Raw genomic sequence first — 22933 nt, forward strand, 5'->3', positions numbered from 1 at the left:
GTCAGCTGAAAAGAGAAAATGGGATTGGTTCAGTGCTGAAGTAAATGGGGCTCTGGGTTAAGGGCAGGTAACAGACAATGGGAACATGAGATCATAGTATGTACTGATCATCTAAGAAGGGGAAGACGAGGTGGGATTACCATACTTTTGGATCAGTTTCCCATTTACTTATCATTTTTACCCCTTGACTTTTGACTGAGACACTATTAAAATCTTGAGGCACACCAAGGTTCTTATGGGACAGTTTGGTATGTGACTTGCTTTATGGAATATAAAAGTACAAACATGAGGCTGGAGAGATGACTTAGTGATTAAGGCATTTGCCTGCGAAGCCTAAGGACCCAGGTTCAGTTCCCCAGTATCCATGTAAGCCAGATGCACAAGGTGGTGCATGCATCTGGAGTTCGCTCGCAGTGGCTACAAGCCCTGTGGCCCCCATTCTCTTTCTGTGTGCCCCCCAAAATAAATAAATAAGATTTTTTAATTTTTTTGTTTATTTTTGTTATTTATTTGGGAGTTACAGACAGAGACAGAGATGCAGAGAGAGAGAAAATGGGTGCGTCAGGGCGTACAGGCACTGGAAATGAACTCCAGATGCACGCGTCCCCTTGTGTATCTGGCTTACGTGGGTCCTGGAGAATTGAGCCTCGAACCGGGGTCGTCACAGGCAAGCGCTTAACTGCTAAGCCATTTCCCCAGCTCCATAAATAAAATACTTTTTAAAGTATAAACACAACCACATGATGGCAATCCCTAACTTTCCATTTGGTAAAATGAGGCATGGAGCAACTTTCCATTTAGGTAAAATGAGGCATGCAGCAATTGCAACCCCCCTCCCCAGGAGGTAGCACAGACTTGTGAGTTCCCACAAGCTCCATTCCTGCCTTCCTTTGTGAGGAAACAGTCCTCCTCCTGGTTCACAGAAGTGGGTGTCTCCTCCTCCCTCCCCTCCCTGAGGAGGAAAATGTGAAGCGGGCTCTAAAAACATCACCACTGCCTGGATCGATGGCGTCACCGATGGCGTCACCAGGAATCAGAGCTGGGGTCTGGGTGGGATGATGCAAGGAAGGAAGCTGCTTAGAGGAAGTGAGAGGGAATGGCAGAGGTGTGTGCCTCAGGATTGGCCAGAGGAGCTTCCAGACAACCGATCACACAAGCCTTTATCCGGGTAGAAGCCTTTATCCGGGCCATGGGACCCGAGACCACACTGACCAACGTGATATAACCACCATGTCAGGGACTGCCAGGGTCAGCACTTTCATGGACCTAGGAAAGCCTGTGCTGACAAAATGACCAACAGGGAGGAGCCCACTCCCTCAAGAGCGGTGTGAGAAGCAAGAGTGGCAACCAAGAAGGCAAGGCTGGCCACCGCGGCTCCACCTCATCGAAACTCTCTGGACCCCTCATCTGGGACTGGGGCCTGCCCCCTCAGAAGTGCTCCTGTTGGGCAGTCACTAAATAAGGAAGGACCCTGGGCTGCAGAGGCTGCTTAGCGCTTGAGGCTTTTGCCAGCAGAGCCAAAGACCCAGGCCGGATTCCCAGGACCCATGTAAAGCCAGATGCACAAGGTGGTGCAGGCATCTGGAGTTTGTTTGCAGTGGTCTAGAGACCATGGCGTGCCCATTCCTTCCCTCCCTCTCTCAAATAAATAAATGATTTAAAAAGAAAGAGGGCTAGAGGGCTGGCTTAGCTATTAAGCACTTGCCTGCAAAGCCAAAGGACCAAGGTTTGATTCCCCAGGACCTACATAAGCCAGATGCACAAGGTGGCATGTGCGGCTGAAGTTCATTTGCAGTGGCTGAAGCCCTGGCATGCTTATTCTATCAGCATCTCTCTCTCTCTCTCTCTCTCTCTCTCTCTCTCTCAAATAAGAAGGAAGGAAAAAAGGAAGGGGAGAGGAGGGGAGAGGAGAGGAGGAGAGAGGAGAGGAGGGGAGGGAAGAGAAGAGAAGAGAAGAGAAGAGAAGAGAAGAGAAGAGAAGAGAAGAGAAGAGAAGAGAACTTTGAATAAGAAAACTTGGCTAGGTGAGGTTTCCCATGGATGCTCCAGTGCCAGAGGGGCCAGAACGTTAGACTAAGGTTCACCCTAAGAAAAGAAAGTAAACCAAAATGCGCCAGTGCTTTCCACATGACACATCTCTGTGACTGTATCTGACCTTCACTGTTGAGACAGCACTGTGCCCATTTCACTGCTGGGGAAACAGAAGTCAAGGCACAAGTCCAAGATCACAGATTGGCAGGTGGTAGAGTGGTGACTAAACTGAAGCTTCTCGTTTCAAAAACCAACACACATCAAAAGATCTCCAACTCAAAGAAAAGAGAGAGAAAGACAGAGAGAGAGAGAGAGATCTCCATTTTCTTCTCTTTTCTGTGACAAAACTTCTTTCTATGAGGAACTCCCAGACAGTGACATGTTACAACGCTGTCCTTGATAATGGACATGCCCCCCCCCCACCACCACCACTACCACCACGGTCCCCAGATGCCCCTCCAAGTGTGCGCCCAAGCTCACGGTGGTGGCTCTGCAGAACTCGTCCCTCAGGCTCAAAAGTCACTGGTCCTCAAATGCTCTCAAAAAAGGATGCAGGGAGCCGGGAGTGGTGGCGCACGCCTTTAATCCCAGCACTCTATAGAGGCAGAGTAGGAGGATCACCATGAGTTCGAGGCCACCCCGAGACGACATAGTGAATTCCATGTCAGCCTGAGCTAGAGTGATACCCTAACTCAAAACAAAGCAACAGGGCCGGAGGTATGGCTTAGCAGTTAAGCACTTGCCTGTGAAGCCTAAAGACCCCAGTTCGAGGCTCGATTCCCCAGGACCCACGTTAGCCAGATGCACAAGGGGGCGCAAGCATCTGGAGTTGGTTAACAGTGGCTGGAGGCCCTGGCGCGCCCATTCTCTCTCTCTCTGCCTGCCTCTTTCTCTGAGCAACAAATAAAAATAAATAAATGAAAAATTTTTTAAAAAATTTTAAAAAAAATTTTAAAAAGGGCTGGAGAGATAGCTTAGTGGTTAAGCGCTTGCCTGTGAAGCCTAAGGACCCCAGTTCGAGGCTCGATGCCCCAGGACCCACGTTAGCCAGATGCACAAGGGAGCGCATGCGTCTGGAGTTCGTTTGCAGTGGCTGGAGGCCCTGGAGCGCCCATTCTCTGTCTCTATCTGCTTCTTTCTCTCTCTGTCGCTCTCAAATAAATAAAAATAAAATATTAAATAAATAAATAAAATTAAAAAAACACAAAGCAACAACAACCAAAAAAAAAAAAAAAGTGCAGGGACCAAACAGCATCAGTCATCCCTTGGAAATGAAAGAGAAAGCTGGAATGCCAAGGACAAACGAGGCCAGCTGGGCAACCAGGTCCTACCCGTGCCTGCCCTAGCCGAGGTCTCATTCATAAAAGGTCACAGGGCACCTGACTCAACAGTGCAGCTTAATGAATGGGAGGAGCCGGGCTTCCCTGGACTGAAATTATTAGAGATTCCCTCCCTAGTTATCCCACACTCAAAACCCCAAATCGCTGGGCAAGGTCCAGTGCGAAACCATCAAAGCTGGACACCATGAAGGGCTCTGCTTGTCTAACCCTTCTGTACAGCCGACGTGGCTGCCGAGGGATGGAAATGGCAAAGGCAGCTCCAAGCCCAAGGTTTTTACAGATCACCACTGGGGTAGTGCTTTCCCGCCCCCTATCCAATATCCATCGTCCGCTGCTTCTTTATAAGGAACCACTGATTTTCGGTGAAATAAAAATTACTCATGCCGGGCGTGGTGGCGCACGCCTTTAATCGTAGCCCTTGGGAGGCAGAGGTAGGAGGATCACCGTGAGTTCGAGGCCACCCTGAGACTCCATGGTGAATTCCAGGTCAGCCTGGGCTAGAGTGAAACCCTACCTGGAAAAAAAAAAAAAAAAAAGAAATCACTCACACCGAGCGCAGTGGCACATGCTTTAAATCCCAGCACTCAGGAGTCAGAGGTAGGAGGATCGCTCTGAGTTCGAGGTCACCCTGAGATTACAGAGTGAATTCCAGGCCAGCCTGGGCTAGTGCCAAGATCCTACCTTGAAAAACCAAAACCAAAAAAAACAAAAAAAGTTTCTCTTCCCTAAGGAATTTACTGCATCCTGCCTTTCGCTAGCTTTTCTGAGGCACCCTTAAAGGAGGAGTGGCAGCAACCATCTTATTCCTTCCTTTCTCCTGACGGTTGACATCTCTGTAGCCACCTTGCATGTTAATGATGACATAACCGCCATCTTGTCATTTAAAGTTTCTAAATTCCCATTACGTAAGAGAGAGATGACTTCTGGCGCTCGGACACACTGGCTTGTTTAACCTTACAGTTTCTGGGGTGTGTGTGTGTGTGTGTGTGTGCATGTGTGTGTGCGCACACGCGCACATATTCATCAGTGCAGACGCAGCCATGGCACACGTGTGGCGGTGAGAAGACCATTTCGGGCGCCAGTCCTCGCTTTCCATTTTGTTTGAAGCATGATCTCTCCTTGTTCACCGCTGTGTTTGCCAGCTGTCTACACCTCTGGTTTTTACCGTGGGCATGCTGGGATGACAGAAGCTTGTGCCAGGGCATCCAGCTTTTTGTGGATTCTGGAGACCTGAACTCGGGTAGTCACTTGCATGGTTAAGTGCTTTTATCCACTGAGCCATCTCCTCAGCTCTTAATCTACTACAAATATCAACCCTAATGTTCTACTCAAGGACCCTTAGGGTGCGGACCATACAGGAGACCTGAGGCTTCCACCAGGGGTCCTTCTGTTCCTTCTCGTGCCTACCTGCCCAGTTCTCCAAGACCCACGGCAAGCCCCCTGCCTGCCACCTCCTCCCTTCATCTGTTCTGTTTTCTTCATTTTGTTTTGTTTTTTGAGCTACAGACTCACTCTAGGGCAGGCTGACCTGGAATTGACTATGAAGTCTCAGGGTGGCCTCGAACTCACAGCGATCCTCCTACCTCTGCCTCCCAGATGCTGGGATTAAAGGCGTGCGCCACTTTTGCCTGGCATCCTCCCTTTCTCTGGACTTGGGTCAGGAGCCACGCAGCTAGGAAGCATAGAATTGACAGACAGGCTGACTGACTGACTTAACACGCATTTATTGACCATCTACTGTGGGCCAGGTTATAACTACAGCCCTGTCAGAAGCCCCTGCCTCACAGAATGCAATTTATTAAGAGAGACAGAAAGAGAAGCATCGGCATTGGGTGACAAGTGCTAAGGAAAAGATACCACAGATAGGAAGGAATTGGGGTTGGGTTATACGGTGGCCCTGGAGGGTCTTTCAAGAAGTGGACATTCGAGCCGGGCGTGGTGGCGCACGCCTTTAATCCCAGCACTCGGGAGGAGGAGGTAGGAGGATCGCCAAGAGTTTGAGGCCACCCTGAGACTACAGAGTGAATTCCAGGTCAGCCTGAGCCAGAGTGAGACCCTAACCTCGGGGAAAAAAAAAAAAAAAAAAAAAGTGGCCATTCAAGCAGAGATGGTGGACGTTGACAGAGTGAGCTATTTGGAAAAACTTGGGTGGGTGATCAACTGGAAGTCTTTGTGCCTGTGTCTCAGTTACCCTTCTCAAATGGGTAGAGCTAGCCATGGTATCCATGGCAACCTTACACTAGCCCTGCTGGAGTATTCTGTGAGGCCAATGGGCATGCTCTTATAGGTTAACACAAGAATCATTAAAAAGGAGACATAAAGGGAAGAGAAAGGAAGGGAGGAGGGTACTTAATAGGTTGATATTGTATATATGTAAGTACAATGATTGTGATGGGGAGGTAATATGATGGAGAATGGAATTTCAAAGGGGAAAGTGGGGGGGGAGGGAGGGAATTACCATGGGATTTTTTATATAATCATGGGAAGTGCTAATAAAAATTTAAAAAAAAAAAATCAGACTGGGGCTGGAGAGATGGGTTAGCAGTTAAGGCACTTGGCCTGCAAAGCCTATGGACCCAGGTTTGGTTCCCCAGTACCCACATAAAGCCAGAGGAATGTGGTGGCGCATGCATCTGATGTTTGTTTCCAGTGGCTAGAGGCTCTGGCGCACCCATTCCCTCTCTCTCTCTCTCTCTCTCTCTCTCAAATAAATAAATAAATTTTAAAAAATAAAGAAAGAATTACAAAGTGCCAGGGCCTTGGCTCCCCACTGCCCTGTCTACCCTCACCAGGGTCAGATAGCTAGAAGGTTAAGGGTCAGCTATGGGCCTCTGGTTGGCCTGGTTCTCCAGGGGCCAGACTTTTCAGAGGGGCCCCCTGCACCCCAGTCTGAGTCTGAATACAAGCCTTTTTGGCCACTCCTCGGAATTCTCTTCCCCTGGGCCAAGGCACACAGCTTTCCGGCTGTGACAATTGGCGGACAGGGTGCCACCCTGCGCCCTGGCCCTAGGGAAGTGCAAGGTGGCTGACCCGAGGCGCGGGGGGGGGGGGGGGGGGGGGTTGAGGGTATAAAGGAAGACAGGGTGGTGGTATGTGTTGGGGAGAAAAGGAGGGAATGCAAAGACTGGTGGCCAGAGGGCAACTCAGGCCAGAGTCCATGCTGCCACTGTTTCGGTGGTCCCAAACAGGATTGAGCACAGGGACAATACAAGAACTTAGGATGGGGCTGGAGAGATGGCTTAGCGGTTAAGCGCTTGCCTGTCAAGCCGAAGGACTCCAGTTCGAGGCTCGATTCCCCAGGTCCCACGTTAGCCAGATGCACAAGGGGGCGCACGCGTCTGGAGGTCCTTTGCAGCGGCTGGAGGCCCTGGCGTGCCTGTTCTCTATCTATCTATCGGCCTCTTTCTCTCTCTGTCTGTCACTCTCAAATAAATTAAAAAAAAAAAAAATTAAGAGCTTGGGATGTGGGAAGTAAAGGGAGGGGCTGCTCTTGAACCCACAGGTAGGTGTGTACCTGTGCAGTTAGCTTCCTTGCAAGCATCTCCTCACCACCGGCTTATTGCAGGCATGGCCTGGATGTGGTGGATAATGGGGAGACACAGACAGACCACAATGCAGGGTGGTCAGCGCTATGACAGTATGTGACGAGCCTAATCCCGAATAACTATGTAACACCAAGCTTTACTTTACCCATGGTAGAGAAAGGGGAAAGACTTGGTTAAAGCTGGGAGGCAAAAGTAGGAGGATCATGGTGAGTTTTGAGGCCAGCAGAGTGAGTTCTAGGCTAGCCCAAGCTAGAGTAAGACCGTGCTTCTAAAAGCCAAGAAAATTAAAATAGGGCCAGAGAGATGGTTCAGCAGTTAAAGCACTTGTCTTCAAAGCCTAACGACCAGAGCTCAATTCCCCAGTACCCACGGCAAAGCCAGATTGCAAAAAGTGGTGCATGTACCTACAGTCCATTTGCAGTGGCCGGAGACCCTGGCATACCCATTTACTGTGCCTCTCTTCTCTCTCTCCTAGTAAATAAATAAAAATATTTCTTAAATTTTTAAAAAAAAAATTTATTATTATTTATTTATTTGAGAGCAACAGACACAGAGAGAAAGACAGATAGAGGGAGAGAGAGAGAATGGGCGCGCCAGGGCTTCCAGCCTCTGCAAACGAACTCCAGACGCGTGCGCCCCCTTGTGCATCTGGCTAACGTGGGACCTGGGGAACCGAGCCTCGAACCGGGGTCCTTAGGCTTCACAGGCAAGCGCTTAACTGCTAAGCCATCTCTCCAGCCCTCTTAAATTTTTTTAAGATTTATTTTTACTCATTTATTTATTAGAGACATTCTAAAGGGAGCCATTTAAAGGGAGAGGGAAACAGAGAGGTGAGAATGGGCATACCAGGGCATCTAGCCACTGCAAGTGAACTCCAGACGCATGCACAAGTAAAAATATTTTTTAAAAAACTAAAGTAACAGCACCCGGGAGGCAGAGGTAGGAAGGATTGCCATGAGTTCGAGGCCACCCTGAGACTAGATAGTGAATTCCAGGTCAGCCTGAGCTACAGTGAGACCCTACCTCAAAAAAACCAAAAAATAAAAAATAAATTAAAATAAACTAAATGTGGTTAAGTTTACTTTCATCACTGTCCATGTTTCTTCAATTACCAGGAGAAAACAGGCACCAAAAGTTCTGTTTCCAATGATCTACGGTCACACACATCTTTGTACACTTGTCTTTTGCCTGGCCAGAACTCCATTGGGAGTTTGGGCAAATGCCCTGCACCCTTTACCTGGGAAATGAGGGGGTTATAGCAATGGATTCCAGAAAGCTCTCAGCTCTACTGCTCTGTGTCTAATGACTTTCTCGGTTATATAGACATGGTGTAAATTGCTCTTGGCCAACTGGGCTTCATTTTTGCTTATTTTAATTTTATGTGTGTGTATGTGTGTGTGTGTGTGTGTGTGTGTAAACACGTGTTTGCACATGTGTAGGAGCATGTGCGTGGGGGTGAGGGTGTATGAAAGAGCTTGACACCGAGTGTCTTCCTCTGTCACTTTGCACCTCATTTATTGAGTCAGGTCTCTGAACCCATAGCTCACCAATTCAGCTAGTCTAGCTAACTGGCTTGCTACTGGGGATCACCGGTCTCTGCGTCCTGAGCGCTGGGATTATGGATGGGCTGCGGCACCCACCCAGCATCTATTGGGTGCTGGGATCAGGACTCTGGTTTTCATGCCTGCCCAGCAGACACCTTATCCACCAGGCCGTCTCTCCAGTCCTGGGTTGTACTTTGAACAGCCACCAGGATGCTACTTGGAAAAATCTTGCCAAAACATTACTACAAATATGAAGGGGATCCTCACAGTATAACTTTTGTACAGACACTTTTGAACTCTTAAGGTTCACTTTTTATTTATTTACACGTGCGTGTTTGTGGGGCTGGCCAGGGTCTCCTGTCACTACAAATGACTTTATATGACTGGCAGGGAACCGAACCCGGGCTGGCAGGCTTTGCAAGCAAGTACCTTTAACTACTAAGCTGTCTCCTCAGCACTCTTTATTATTATTATTATTTTATGAGAGAGAGAATTGGCACACCAGGGCCTTGGCCACCAAAATTAAACTCCGGACACGTGCACCACCTTGTGTGCATGTGTGACCTTGTGCTCCTGGCTTACGTGAGTTCTGGAGAATCGAACTTGGGTCTTTAGGCTTTGCAAGCGAGCGCCATTATGCTAAGCCATCTCTCCAGCTCCTCTTTTTATTTTAATGTGTGCGTGTGTGTCCACCTGGGTGAATGAGTAGGCATACACGTGTGTGGGTGTGTATGTGGAGGTCAGAAGATAAATTCAGTGTTGTTAAATACCACCCACTTTATTTATTTATTTTTTTTGACAGGTTCTCTCATTGGCTTGGAGCTTACCAATTAGGCTAGAGTGACTGGCCCTTGAGCCCAGGGATGGTCTCCTCTCGACCTCCCGCAGAGGCGGAATTACAAATACACGCCACCCCACCCCACCCAACACTTCTCCAAGGATCAATCTTAGGTCTTCTTGCTTGCGATGTGAACTCTTTACTGAATGAGCTATCTCCCAGCCCTGGGAAGGCTTTTCTTTAAAACAATACACTGCCAGAAACACCTTTAATCCCAGCACAAGGGAGACAGAGGTAGGAGTTCGAGGCCACCCTGAAACTACATAGTGAATTCCTCCTGTTCAGCCTGGGCCACAGTGAGACCCTACCTCGGGCGGGGGTTGGGGGGAGGGAATACCTAGAGTCATTTGTCTTCTGAGTCCCCAAGAGTCCTGAGGCCAGATCTGCTACTTCCTTTGATCTTTACCAGCCCCCAAGTGAATGAGACCCATGTCTTAGATTTGTCCCGTGTCATAGTGTTCCTGGGAACAGTATATGACAGGAAACTCCACCAGCTGAGCCTTGCCTCATAGCCCTGCGCACAAATAGGAAACGGAGCGCTGAGAAAGGGGTTCCCAGTGAGCTTAGGCTTGCTTCTAGGAGCAAAGCCCTTACCTTCTTCCTCCAGTTACAGAGAATAGTTTCTACTCTGCCACACCAAGAGCTTGCCCTCAGCGGGCCTGAGGCCTCTGTGCCAAGGGTGTGAGGAAGCAGCCCCTTCCCGAATAGCAGGGTTCCACATCCTGACCCCCCCCCCCTCGGCAGAAGTCTGGTAATCATACAAGGGCTCTTTGCACTGCTCTTTGGAATAAGAAGGCTTTGGAGCAAAAGACACAGCTAACCTCCCGGCAGCTTGTGATCCAGAGCCCTTGGCACCTGCTCCCACCCAACAGGCCTGGCTGCTGGAGGAGTTCACTGGCCAGATGCTGCAGCCTGGGGTGCCCCTTCCGGAGATCTGAACCCCTTGATGTCAATCGCCAAGAGGAAACCTCCTCAGAGAGCACCTGGTCAGCATGGGTCATTGGGCTGTAACAGGGACAAACATGGCGTGGCTCCTGCCCTCCATGCACTGAGGAGGGGCACAGGGAAGGGACACGGGTTTACGGAACACAGCTCGACTCCATCTGAGACATCAGAACTTCTCCAGTATGCCCCCAGAGCCTTTCCCTTCCCCGGCAGCTTCCAAAGGGCAAGTGGTGGGACAGCTGCTGGTCAGATCCCCTCCCCCTCTCCCTGCAAATGCAGGCTCCTTGGGCAGAGGCAGAGAGGACAGGTAACCTTCCTAGACTCTCCCTCACTTGTGCTAGGCCTTCTGTAGACCCAGGGTGACTCCAAGGACCCTCCTGGACACTTTAAACTGGTGGCCTCTGTCCTTCCCTGGGTTGCCATGCCCCGCATGGAGTGTCTGTCCATTGGGATACTGTATCCTACCCCTGTCCTCACCCACCTCATTCCTGGGAGCCTTCTCTCCAGCCCCAAGAGCTCATCACCTCCACACAAAACCTTCCTAAAGTTCACAGGCCTCACCTTAAGCTCCCCACAATGGCCCCAGCCCCCAACCACCATTTCCCCCACACTTCACAACTCATTCTCATTCCTGCTCAACCACTCTAGGAAGCAGTCCGTCTCCCACCCCACACAGACACTTTTGTACTTTCAAATCTACATATGAAAACCCCCTCACCTTCAGGAAGTTCTTCCCCCACACTAGGCCCTCCAAACCTCAGGGCTCTTTTTTTCCCCTTTTATTTATGAGAGGGAGGAGAGAGGGAGAGGGAGGGAGGGAGGAAGAGAGATGCATGCACCACGTACATCCGGCTTACTGGGGTACTGGGACATTGAACTCTGGGTCCTTAGGCTTTGCAGACAACTGCCTTAATCACTAAGCCATCTCTCGAGCCCTGTGTTTATACTTTTCTACTCCATAAAGCAAGTCACATACCAAGCTTGGCAGGCTAAGCCATCTCTCCAGCGCCCCCTGGGCTCTTTTACTTAGCCTCCCTGGCCCCTGGGGAACAAATACACACACACACACACACACGCACGCACGCACGCACGCACGCACGCACGCACGCACGCACTGACTGACTTTCCCAGCAGAATCCTTATGCTTGAGGTGTCTTAAACCCATCAAGCACTCAAAAGATATGCTCAGTATATAGACATACAAAGCTGCTACTGCCCTTAGGGAGCTGGGCACTGAGCCAAACCAGCTACCTGTCCTCACTGATCTTTGGAGCAACCCTGGAGGCAGGTTTGTAATCACTTAACAGACAGGAGGAAACTGAGGCTCAGGAGGTTCACTGTCTTTTGCCTTTCTTTTTTTTTTTTTTTTTTTTTGAGGTACGGTTTCGTTCTGCCTCAGACTGAGCTGAATTAACTTTGTAGTCTCAGTGTGGCCTTGAACTCACAGTGGATCCTTCTACCTCTACCTCGCAGGTGCTAGAATTTGGTTCACTGACTGGTTCACAGGCACACAGGTGTCAATCCACTCTACATTGTCTGTCTCCTGCCCAGAAGTTATCCATCAAAAGATCAGCAGATGGACAGTACGAAATCAACCCCGTTCTTTCATCACCAAGGAACATGGAAGCCCAGAAATCCTACAATGATGAAACTAGAAGTCCCTTCCCTCCTTAATTCAATCTTACAGGCAAAATATGTGTGTGTGCACGCGCACGCGTGTTTCTGAGACCACGCTGGCAGTGTGGCTCAGGCAAAAGGATAACAAAAGAAGTGTAGAAAGGACCCCAGGGTGAAGGTTGTACATTTGGGAGGGGCCTGGGCCACCTGGATTAGGAAATAAACTTAAGGGGACTTGTCCGGGGATAAATCCTTTGTTACAGAGACTCGAGCTATATATAAGCCTATCCTGTTTTGCAGCAATTTACCAGATTCCAGCAATTTGGGAGTTATTCCTGATGACAACCAGCTTGAGGAAGTTCTCCTCCCAGACTCCCTCGGTGAAGGGTGCAAAATAGCTGCCACCCAATACCAAGCTGGCCCGCCTCAGCCTAAGTCACCACCACCACCACCACCGTCATAACCACAAGCCCCTTATTGCAATTAAGCACCTCTCAGGGCGCTTCCCTATGTTACCACATAGGGTCATAATGGCATTTGAGGATTGTGTACCAGGGCTCAGAGAAGCCAAGGGACCTGCTGGTTGGAACAGGGACAGGTTATGAACTTTTTGTTTGTTTGTTTGCACACATCAAACTCTAACCTCAAACTATCTCTGTGTGGGGACTGGGGAGCCCTTCATGGAATGTCTAGGGTAGCGCCCAAGTGCCAAGAAAGAGCCTCAGCCTTGAGGCCAGCAGAGTTGGGATTTAAGTTTTCCTCACTGGTGGCCCGGGAAGCCATCTCCCCTTAGGACAGACAGAACAGGGAGGTAGGTCTCTAGATCTCACAGCCCACATCCCCTCCTGCAAGAAAGAGGGGTGCATCTTCTTTAACCTCAAAAGCACTGCTCACTAAGACATCTTGTTTTGGAGTGTGCCAAAAGGCTCCCCTTAGCCAGGCGTGGTGGCGCGCGCCTTTAATCCCAGCACTTGCGGAGGCAGGGGTAGGAGAGGATCGCCGTGAGTTCGAGGCCACCCTGAGACTGCATAGTGAATTCCTACATAGAGCAAGACATTACCACGAAAAAAACAGGGAAACAAACAAACAAAACCATGAAAGCCTCCCCAGTTAAAGACTGCCCTTGAAGGCCTTTGAGGTCTTCCAGCTAGGCTGTGGGGAGTTAACTCTGGTAACTAACTTCTCAGCCGAGAGCGTCCTCTAAGCTGCTCGCAGTCATTCCTCACACAGCACCCCTCCTCCTCCAGGGGCACACACCCTTCCTCCCCCAGCGGGAGCGCTCTTCCCTTTAATCCCAGGCCACCTACAGGAGACTCCGGCCTGCACGCTGCCCCGTCCTCCGCATCACAAAGCTTCGCAGAGGCCCAGGAGAGACTGCCCTGCCCTCTCTGGTCTCATCCCTCCCTCCACGTCTCAAGACTCCAGTTCCATCGCACACGCCCCTACAGCAGCGGAGTTCCCTTCCCAGGGTGGGCCATTGCCCTAGTTCTCAGGCCCTAGGATGAGAACCATCCCTTCCCGCTTTCTCTTTCTCAGACACCTGCTCAGGTGGGTTACACCAAAACTGAAATGCGTCTCTCTCCCTGGGCTGATTCTCTGCCTGTTGGAAGGGGGTTTTGGGACTCCTGCCGCGGTTCGGTTCGCAGTCACCGCACACAGAAAATAACAGTCCACCTTTAGAAAAGAGAACACGTTGGGAATGTCTCCAAAGTGCACCTGAACAGAGGTGCAGTTTGTGTTGTTTTAAGGTGGTCCTGTGGTGAAGCTCACACCTTTCATGAGACAGGTTTCTCTATGCACTAAAGGGGTGAGAGAACGCCCACCACCCTGGCCGTACACGGAGAAAGGATCTGTTCCTCTGGCAACGTGAAAACCCGATCCCCACTAAAGCCAAGTTAACTGTGGGCCTATGGAAAAGCCCATTGATTCTCCCTCCAACCTGCTCCAGCGCGGGCCCAGGGGAGCTGAGCTTGCACACTTGGAAAAAAGCCCCCCCTTAGAACCAATAAGCACGCTGCCCGCCTTGGGCACTTACTGAAGGCTTGTCATCTACTTCGGGAACTCCCCCGCCTCCCCACTTCGTGAGCTCCCAGCCTGCGCCCGCGGTTCTGCTTTGCTTTCAACAGCCACACAATATCGTCCCCGGTCCCCGCCAACACGAATCAAAAAGGATCATCACAGCCCGCAACCCCCTCTCCCCGGGGAAAGGGACTCCCCCCAGGCAGCCCGAAGTTTCCCCCTTCTCCCGGCCCCGAAAACCCCCTACGAGTGGACGCTGGTGACCAATCCACGCTCCAAGCTCGGGCCCTGCACCTGCGGCGTGCTCGAGTTTGGAGGGGAGGGGCTCCGCGCGCAGCCCGGGCGTGGAGAGACTTTTGCCAGCGGCGCGACCACGCGGCGCCGCCGGGCGGGCTGGCCGGTCACCCCCCCGATCCAGGCGAGGGACGACAAGAGGGCAGCAAGACTGGGGTCCCGGCGGAGCTGGGTCACTCACCATCCTCCAGGGAGAGCGACGGCGGCGACAGTACCAGCAGCAGCAGGAGCAGCAGCAGGGGCGGCCTCGCGGAGCGCGCCAGCCTGGAGCGCATCGTGTCCTCTTTCCTTCCCCAGGGGTGTTGGGGGGCGGTGGTGGCCGAGCAGGTGGCTGCGGAGCTGGACGGCGGGAGCGTGGGCGCCGCGCACGGAGGCCTGGTGCCACGGCCCCGAGCTCCCGAGTGGCGCACCCGGAGGCCCCTCCTCCGTGCCGCAGAAGTCGGGCTGGCGCGCGGAGCCTGCAGCGAGGAGCGGCGGCGGCGGAGATGGTGATGGTGGTGATGGTGGTGGTGGTTGCGGCGGCGTCCCGGGCGGTGTCTGCGCGGCTGCGGCGACTCCAGTCCCGTCCCGTCCCGGCCGCGCCGGCCTCCGCCCCCAGCACCCCCCCCCCCCCGCACACACACACACACACACCGCTACCACCCCCGCCCCGACTCCCCGCTAGGAGCGCGCCCGCCGCCGGGGGAGGTGGCCCGGGGCCGGGCGGGGCGGCGGCTTGGGCGGGCGCTGGGCCGCGAACAATGAGCCGCCGCGGAGGAAACTCCGCCCTGGAGCGCGGAGGGCGGGGGAGAGCGCAAACTGCAGGGCCCGCGCGTGGGCACCGGCGGGCACTCAGTCCCCCGCCCGCAGGTGACCTCCGCACCGCTCCGCGAGGGGGTCTGCGGACGGGGAAGCCTCCACCTATTCCCCCCCTTCCCCTTACACACATACACCGCCCCAGCCTCTTGCGTGCACGCACAGTTTTTCCCTAGCCAGGCTGCGCCCAGGCACCGGGTGCTTGGTAATGATAGCCGACCCTGCTGGGAGGGGGGGAAGGGGTGTTCTCCGGGGGATGTAGCGCCTTCTGCAGAGCTGAGTCCTAGGAGCAGGTCCACGACCTGGCAGGTGCGATGGACCTGCGGGAGGCCCCTGGATGAGCACCGGGACGTCTGCACCTACGTGCTAAGCTCTTAACCAACCTCTCCAAGGCCAAGTTTCTCACGTTCGGAATGGAGGCGATGGTTTTTGAAACACTACTTCGAGGATGATATACGTACCAGCCTGTGCTCTAAGGGATTCTCGTGCGCTAATACACTTTTCACAACAAACAGCCACCTTTCAGATTCATTTCTCAGACAGGAAAATTAGTTTTTAAAAAAAAGGTTAAGAAATTTGTTTAAAAGTCGGGCATGTTGAAGCACGCCTTTAATCCCAAGCACTGTGGACACAGATGTAGGAGGGTGGCCATGAGTTCGAGGGTACCCTGAGACTACATAGTGAGTTCCAAGTCAGCTTGGGTTAGAGCGAGACTCTACCTCTCAAAAATAGAACAAAGAAGAAAGAGAGAAAGAAACTGTAATTTCCCTCGACTGATAAGTGGTAGACCTGTCTTTGAGAATAGTCTGTGGAAATATATTTTACACAGTGCTTGGCCTACAGTAATCGCTCGACAAGAATTATTCTTGCTACTTGGGCGTGGTGGTGCACACTTTTAATCCCAGCACTCTGGGAGGCACAGAGAGGTAGGAGGGTCGCTATGAGTTCGAGGCCATCCTTACACTACATAGTGAATTTCAGGTCAGCCTGAGCTAGAGTGAGACCCTGCCTCAAAAAAGACTAACCAAAAACAAACAAACAAACAGAAGAATTATTCTTGCTATATAAAAAGCAGTAGTGGAGGGCAAAAGGGATGGCTTAGGCTAAGGGGTTTGCCTGCAATGCCAAAGGACCCAGGTTCGATTCCCCAGGACCCACGTTAGCCAGATGCACAAGGGGGTGCATGCTTCTGGAGTGCGTTTGCAGTGGCTGGAGGCCCTGGTGTGCCCATTCTCTCTCTCTTTCTCTTTCTCTGTCTCTCTCCCTCTTTCTCTGTCAAATAAATAAATAAATAAATAAGCAGTAGTGGAGATTTAGGGCCTCGGCATCAAACCCAACTTGGGCTCAAAACCTAGATGAGCCAAGTTATTCTGTGTGTCTCGGTTTGTTTTTCACGAGGGGGGGAAATAGGGGTAATAACGTCTACCTCTAAGAGCTCCTGGGAGACTTAAATGCCGCAACGCAGGAGAGGAAGACTCTGGGCCTAGGGCCGGGAGCAGCATGCTGGGGGTGAGGAGGAGAGAAATGCGGGTGCGGTGGGGGGGGGGGTGTGGGAATCTCAGAAAGCGGACTTCAGCCGGTGCAAGAACAAAGACGCCATCCACCCTCATCTTTCCCTTCTTTGGGGAGGCGGGGTGGTGGCTTTTGCGGGATGCGGACCCAGGAGGCCACTGCAGAGGAGGCGCCGGCGCAACGCCGCCCGGATGCAGAGGCGGAGGGGGAGGGGTGGCCAACATCAAGGGGAGAAGGGCGAAAACTGGTCACACGTGACTCCTGGGTGGCTAATCCGGAGTCTCTCCGTGTGACGGAGCCGAGTGGAAGGATTGTCCCCCACCATCACCACCCACCCCCGCACCCAGGGAGCGCCCCAGGGCCGGTGGGATTTGGGTGAGCCCCTCCGGTGGGCTGCGCGCAGGCACCGTCCGCAGCCGCGGAGGGAGCGCTGGAGCTGGCCTGGGGTTCCGCCACCGCCTGCACCCCCCTCCACCCCGAACTTGGGAAGCAGGGCTGACCCGGGCTGTTTGCATTAGGAAGTTTCTGCACGATCGTTCTGGACCCGTTTTCCACTCCGCATGTGGGAAAGACCGAGGGTGTTCCCGGTGAATACCCTGAGATATGTGTATGTGACGATCTTTGATTTTATTTTATTTTTTTAGCTCTATTCCTCCCCCCGCCCCCCGACATTCTTGCCAACAATGAAAGCTCTGATTTCATCCTTGTTTGTTTGTTTTATTTTTTTTTTTTTTTCACTCAATCAACTAACTTCTCTACGACCTCAGAAACAGTCGTGCCAACTCTGCAAAGCTTGGCACATTTGAAACTCACATGTACTGGGTAGCAGATCGCAACAACACTGAAAGGAAGGCAGACAGATAAGCTTAAGTGCTTTAGCCGAAGACTACCCAAGTCCGAACTGTGCTAGGTACGCCCCGATAGGTGACCAGACAGACTACCACGTATGCACCACAGAGAGCTTTCAGAATGAGGCCAGCTGCGCTAAAGGATCAACTGTGACCAGTGGGCAGAGCTGTTGTTAGCTGGCTTATGTCCTTGTCACCATTTAGTACGACCCTAGACAGTAGTTGAAACGCAAAGTTGGTTTTTTTTTTTTTTTTTTTTTTTTTTGGTTTTTCGAGGTATGGTCTCACTCTAGCCCAGGCTGACCTGGAATTCACTCTGTCATCTCAGGGTGGCCTTGAACTCATGGCAATCCTCCTACCTCTGCCTCCCGAGTGCTGGGATTGAAGGCGTGCGCCACCACGCCCTGCATAACACAAATTCTTTATAGATGCTCTGCCCTATCCTTCTGGATTCAATGTATGTTGGTTATTTTTATGCCTGTGTTAGCTTCTTTTAGGAGAGAGAGAGAGGAAAGTGTGTGTTTGGGGATTGGATCCAACACCTTGTACGTCCTAGGCAAGCACGCTAACCGTAGAGCTACATCCCAGAGCATCCTCTTGCCCACTTTACATATAGAATCACAGCAGAAATAAACCACTGGGCTTGTCTGTGAAGAAGTCTGTAGAGAAAACCCGTCCTAACAATGAGCTGCACCATGCTATGCCTTGGGCTCCTGGCTGTGTAAAAAGGAGAAAATGGGACTGGAGAGGTGACTCAGCAGTTTAGACACTAACCTGCAAACACTAATGACCTGAGTTCAATTCCCCAGTACCACTAGGAGGGCATGATGGTGCACGTCTTTAATCCCAGCATTTGGGAGGCAGAGGTTACATAGTGAATTCCAGGCCAGCCTGGGCTAGAGCCAGACCCTACCTCAAAAAAAAAAAAAAAGTGTCCAGGCATGGTGGCACACACCTTTCATCCCAACATTCTGGAGGCAGAGGTAGGAGGATCACTGTGAGTTCAAGGCCACCCTGAGGCTATATAGTGAATTCCAGGTCAGCTGGGACTAGAGTGAAACCCCTACCTTGAAAAACCAAAAATAAATAAAAAAGAAAGAAAGAAAGAAGCTTTCATCTTCAGTCACAACATCTAGCAGTTGAACAAGCCTTGTTCCCTCACACCCCAACACAAGTTGAGTGTGTACACGTATCATGAGGCTGCCACACCTACTCATAAGGGGCCAAGGTTACCTGAGTTTTCTAAATCCACCCCCCACCCCGGGCACAACAGTATTTGACTCATCTCAGAATCTAGTCCCCAAGAGGTAGTGAGTATCTAACCCCCAAAAAAGTACTCGACACACAAAGGCCAAACACATGAAGAGGTGGGTGGATTTGATCCACAAGGTAAGACTTTATCTCTATTGCCAACTTGCGTGATTCTGCAAATTTCCACTGGGGTTCAAATGGAGTGTCTTGCTCCATTCGTGCCCCTGTGTGTGCTACTGAACCCTGTCTACTATCCCAGGCAGTGTGCCAGGCATTAGGCACGGTGCCGAGAATGCAAACATGGGTGGTGTAGCCTCTACCCTCCCAGGGGAGAAGGGGCACGCATACACAAACATGGCTGGCAGGGGGTGTGGACTGTGACAAAGGCAGGGGCAGCAGGGAACAGCACCACGAAGCTCAGTTGAGGAGGTCAGGGGAGGTCACAAAAGGAAGGATGTGGGGACTCGGGCAGGGCACGGGCATTCTTGGGAAGAAGGGCAGGCCAGGCATTTTAGGAGGTGGAGCAACAGGTGAAAGTGGGGTTGGGGGTCAGCTCGGCCACGGCGGGGGGGGGGGGGGGGGTGTCTCTAAGCAGAGCGCAGGGACTGTGGAGTGATGGGAACTGAGTCTGGAGAGGTAGATACCTAGAGGAGGCGACAACATTAAGACAATGACCAGCTTCCCATGAGAGCGAGAGAGAAAGAGAGAAGTCATTCCAGCTACAGTACACGTCAGGACAAGTGGGCAGGAGCAAGATCAGAGGGGAGCTCTGCACAAGGTGAGACCCGTGCAGATGTCCCCGAAGGCCTTAAGCTCAGATAATGGCACTTGAACAAAGTGAAGGGACCTGACTCAAGAGGTATTTGGGAAGAAAAGGATGTGGACATTATGGGGTGTACATGAAGTGTTTGGTTTCCCACTGGTTACTCGGGGTCAAGATCGGGTGGGAAAGTGGTTGGAGATAAGAAGTAGATCTGAGAGAAGAAAGTGAGACTATGACTGGAAGAGATAGCTTAGTGGTTAAGGCACTCGCCTGAGAAGCTTAAGGACCCAGGTTTGATTTTCCTGGTCCCATGTAAGCCAGATACACATGATGGCACATGCATCTGGAGTTCGTTTCTAGTGGCTAGAGGCCCTGGCGTGCACCCATTCTCTCTCTCTCTCTCTAAGAAAATGAGTTCATGGGCTGGAGAGATGGCTTAGCAGTTAAGGTGCTTGCCTGTGAAGCCTAAGGACCAGGTTTGATTCCCCAGAACCCACGTGAGCCAGATGTACAAGGTGGCACATGCGTCTGGAGTTCATTTGCAGTGGCTAGAGGCCCCGGTGCACCCATTCTCTCTTTCTGCCTCTCTTTCTCAAAAAAAAAAAAAAAAAAAAAAAATTAAGGAAAGGAAACGAGTCCGATTTCAAATGTTGACATTGAAGACCTGTGACACACTCAGGGTCACCTCTGAACGTTCTGTCCGTGACCTTGAAGCTCTGAAGGGCGCAGGGCTGGGAGAAGAGACTAGGGAGAGCTACAGAGGGAGAGAAGAGGGATGAAAACAGTGCTAGAGGGCTGGAGAGATGGCTCAGCGGTTAAGCGCTTGCCTGTGAAGCCTAAGGACCCCGGTTCGAGGCTCGGTTCCCCAGGTCCCACGTTAGCCAGATGCACAAGGGGGCGCACGCGTCTGGAGTTCGTTTGCAGAGGCCGGGAGCCCTGGCGCGCCCATTCTCTCTCCCTCCCTCTATCTGTCTTTCTCGCTGTGTCTGTCGCTCTCAAATAAATAAATAAAAAATGAACAAAATATATTTAAAAAAAAAAAAAAAACAGTGCTAGAGAGCTGCCTGGCTCAGTGATCAGCCAGGAGGGTGGAGAAAGGAGGATGTTTCCACAGGAAGTGGGCGGCACTGCTACCTGCTCAAGAACAAGGATGCGAAGTCCCTTGGGGATCTCAGTGTGATTTCCACGCAGTGCAATGAACTGGGGAATGGGGACAAATGGAGATCAGGAAGTGAAGGCAGTGTGGAGGTGAAGGGAAGGAAGGAAGGAAGGAAGACTTAAATGTATGATTTTTGTTTTAAAATCAAAGAGGCTAGCCGGGCGTGGTGGCGCACGCCTTTAATCCCAGCACTCGGGAGGCAGAGGTGGGAGGATCGCTGTGAGTTCGAGGCCGCCCTGAGACTCCACAGTGAGATCCAGGTCAGCCTGAGCTAGTGTGAGACCCTACCTCAGAAAACCAAAACTATAAAAATAAAAAATGCATGGGCTGGAGAGATGACTTAGCGGTTAAGCGCTTGCCTGTGACGCCTAAGGACCCCCGTTCGAGGCTCGATTCCCCAGGTCCCACGTTAGCCAGATGCACAAGGGGGCACACGCGTCTGGAGTTCGTTTGCAGAGGCTGGAAGCCCTGGCGCGCCCATTCTCTCTCCCTCTTTGTCTCTCTGTCTCTGTCTCTGTCTCTGTCTCTGCCTCTTTCTCTCTCTGTCTGTCGCTCTCAAATAAAAAAATAAAAAGTTACAAAAAAATTTTAAAAATAAAAATAAAAACTGGAAAGGCTTTCATGATTTGTGGTCTGGGAGGAAGAGGCTAGCGGTAAGGAAGAAGGTGTAAGAGACAGTGGTACTGATCTCAGGGCGGAGGTAGGCCATAGCTAAAGGTGTGGGTTTGAGATGCCGTCTGTCATGGCAGGCACAGGATGACCTCGGAATGAGTCACCCCAGGCCGTAGACGTCTGGTTTAGTAGCTATGTAAGCCTTGGGCTTTTCCTTAACTTCTGTGAGCTGCAGTTTCCTCCTCTGTGAAATAACAGCATCAACCTCACAGAATCCTTGTTTGCATTGGCAGGAGGGCACGATGTCTAGTTGGTACCCAACCTGTGGACAGGGATATTATTAGCATGAGCTGCTCCAAATGCCCACCGTGTTGCCAGAGCTCTTGCCTTCCACTGAGGTCAGAGAGCTCAGGGCCACCCTGAGACTACAGAGTGAATTCCAGGTCAGCCTGGGCTAGAGCGAGACCTTACCTAGAAAAATTTAAAAAAAAAAAAAAAAAAAAAGGAAGAGCAGGTGGTGTGCCCAATGTGACAGGTGGAGAGACTTTTCCACAATGGTCACATCCATCCCTGGCCAGGTTGCAAAACGTGGTTGTACTCCTGCTCAGATTTAATAGAGCACTCAGAATTCCTACACACCTCACATTCAGACAGAGGCCAACGCCCACTGGACGTTACAGGTCATTGGGCTCAGTGGTCTCACCCATGACAGGAAAGCTTAGGTCTGGCCACTCATGTTACTGGCAAAACACTGCCATCAGTTTATCCTTCCAGCTACTATCGTAATACTATGTCGCTCCTGGGTCAAGATTACCCTTACTCATGCCCCTGTCTCACAACTCGGAAAGCCCCAGGTTTCCCTAACCCCAACCCCTGCCGCCAAGAGATGTGGTATGGAGATAAAAGTTGGGGAGTTGAAATAAAAGCAGCTCAGAGGGTTGGAGAGATGGCTTAGCGGTTAAGGCGTTTGCCTGCAAAGCCAAAAGATCCCTGTTCGATTCTCCAGGACCCACGTAAGCCAGATGCACAAGGGGGCGCATGCCTCTGGAGTTCGTTTGCAGTGGCTGGATACCCTGGTGTGCCCATTCTCTCTCTCCCTCTTTCTCTGTCTCAAATAATAAAATAAATAAACAAACAAATAAATAAAAATATGTTTGAGAAAAGAACAAAAGAAGCTCAGAGCATCAGCCTTGGCTCAGCCTTCCTGTTACACTTACACGTCAACATACTTTCTTTTTTTTATATTTATTTTTATTTATTTATTTGAGACCAACAGACATAGAGAGAAAGAGGCAGAGAGAGAGAGAGACAGAGAGAGAGAGAATGGGCATGCCAGGGCTTCCAGCCACTGCAGACGAACTCCAGATGCATGTGCATCTGGCTAACGTGGGTCCTGGACAATCCAGCCTCCAACCGGGGTCCTTAGACTTCACAGGCAAGCGCTTAACCGCTAAGCCATCTCTCCAGCCCACGTCAACCTACTTTCTACTTCATGGGTTTGCTTAGCTGGGCACAATCCTCCTTAGTCCTCATGCAAGAAAAATCCAGCATCCTTAGCTTCTTTCACCCCGGAGGACGACCCATCTGCATCCTCCACACTGGCAGTAATGCATGCCATTTGGCCTGTTGTCTGGGCATTGTGTTTAACACTTCACTTTCTCAACATAATTCAATCCTCAGAAGTCGGGCTGGGGTGATGGCTCAGTGATTAAAGGCTCTTCTGCAAAGCCTGCAGGCCAGCGTTGGTCCAGGTTTGATTCCCCAATACCCACATAAAGCCATACGCACAAAGTGGCACATGTATCTGGAGTTTGCTTACA

General features: G+C 51.3%; 1 protein-coding gene across 1 annotated transcript in view; it reads right to left on the reverse strand.

Annotated features, from left to right (window-relative positions):
- Positions 1-14726, reverse strand: part of Podxl (podocalyxin like) — a 64969-nt gene extending 50243 nt beyond the window's left edge. The window contains exon 1 of the mRNA XM_045160391.1: positions 14355-14726. Within this exon, the coding sequence (XP_045016326.1) occupies positions 14355-14448 (94 nt within the window). The 5' untranslated portion in view covers positions 14449-14726. The remainder of the gene's footprint in view (positions 1-14354) is intronic.
- Positions 14727-22933: the final 8207 nt, after the last annotated feature.

The sequence above is a fragment of the Jaculus jaculus genome, chromosome 10, assembly GCF_020740685.1.
Source record: "Jaculus jaculus isolate mJacJac1 chromosome 10, mJacJac1.mat.Y.cur, whole genome shotgun sequence".
NCBI classification, from domain to species: Eukaryota; Metazoa; Chordata; class Mammalia; order Rodentia; family Dipodidae; genus Jaculus; species Jaculus jaculus.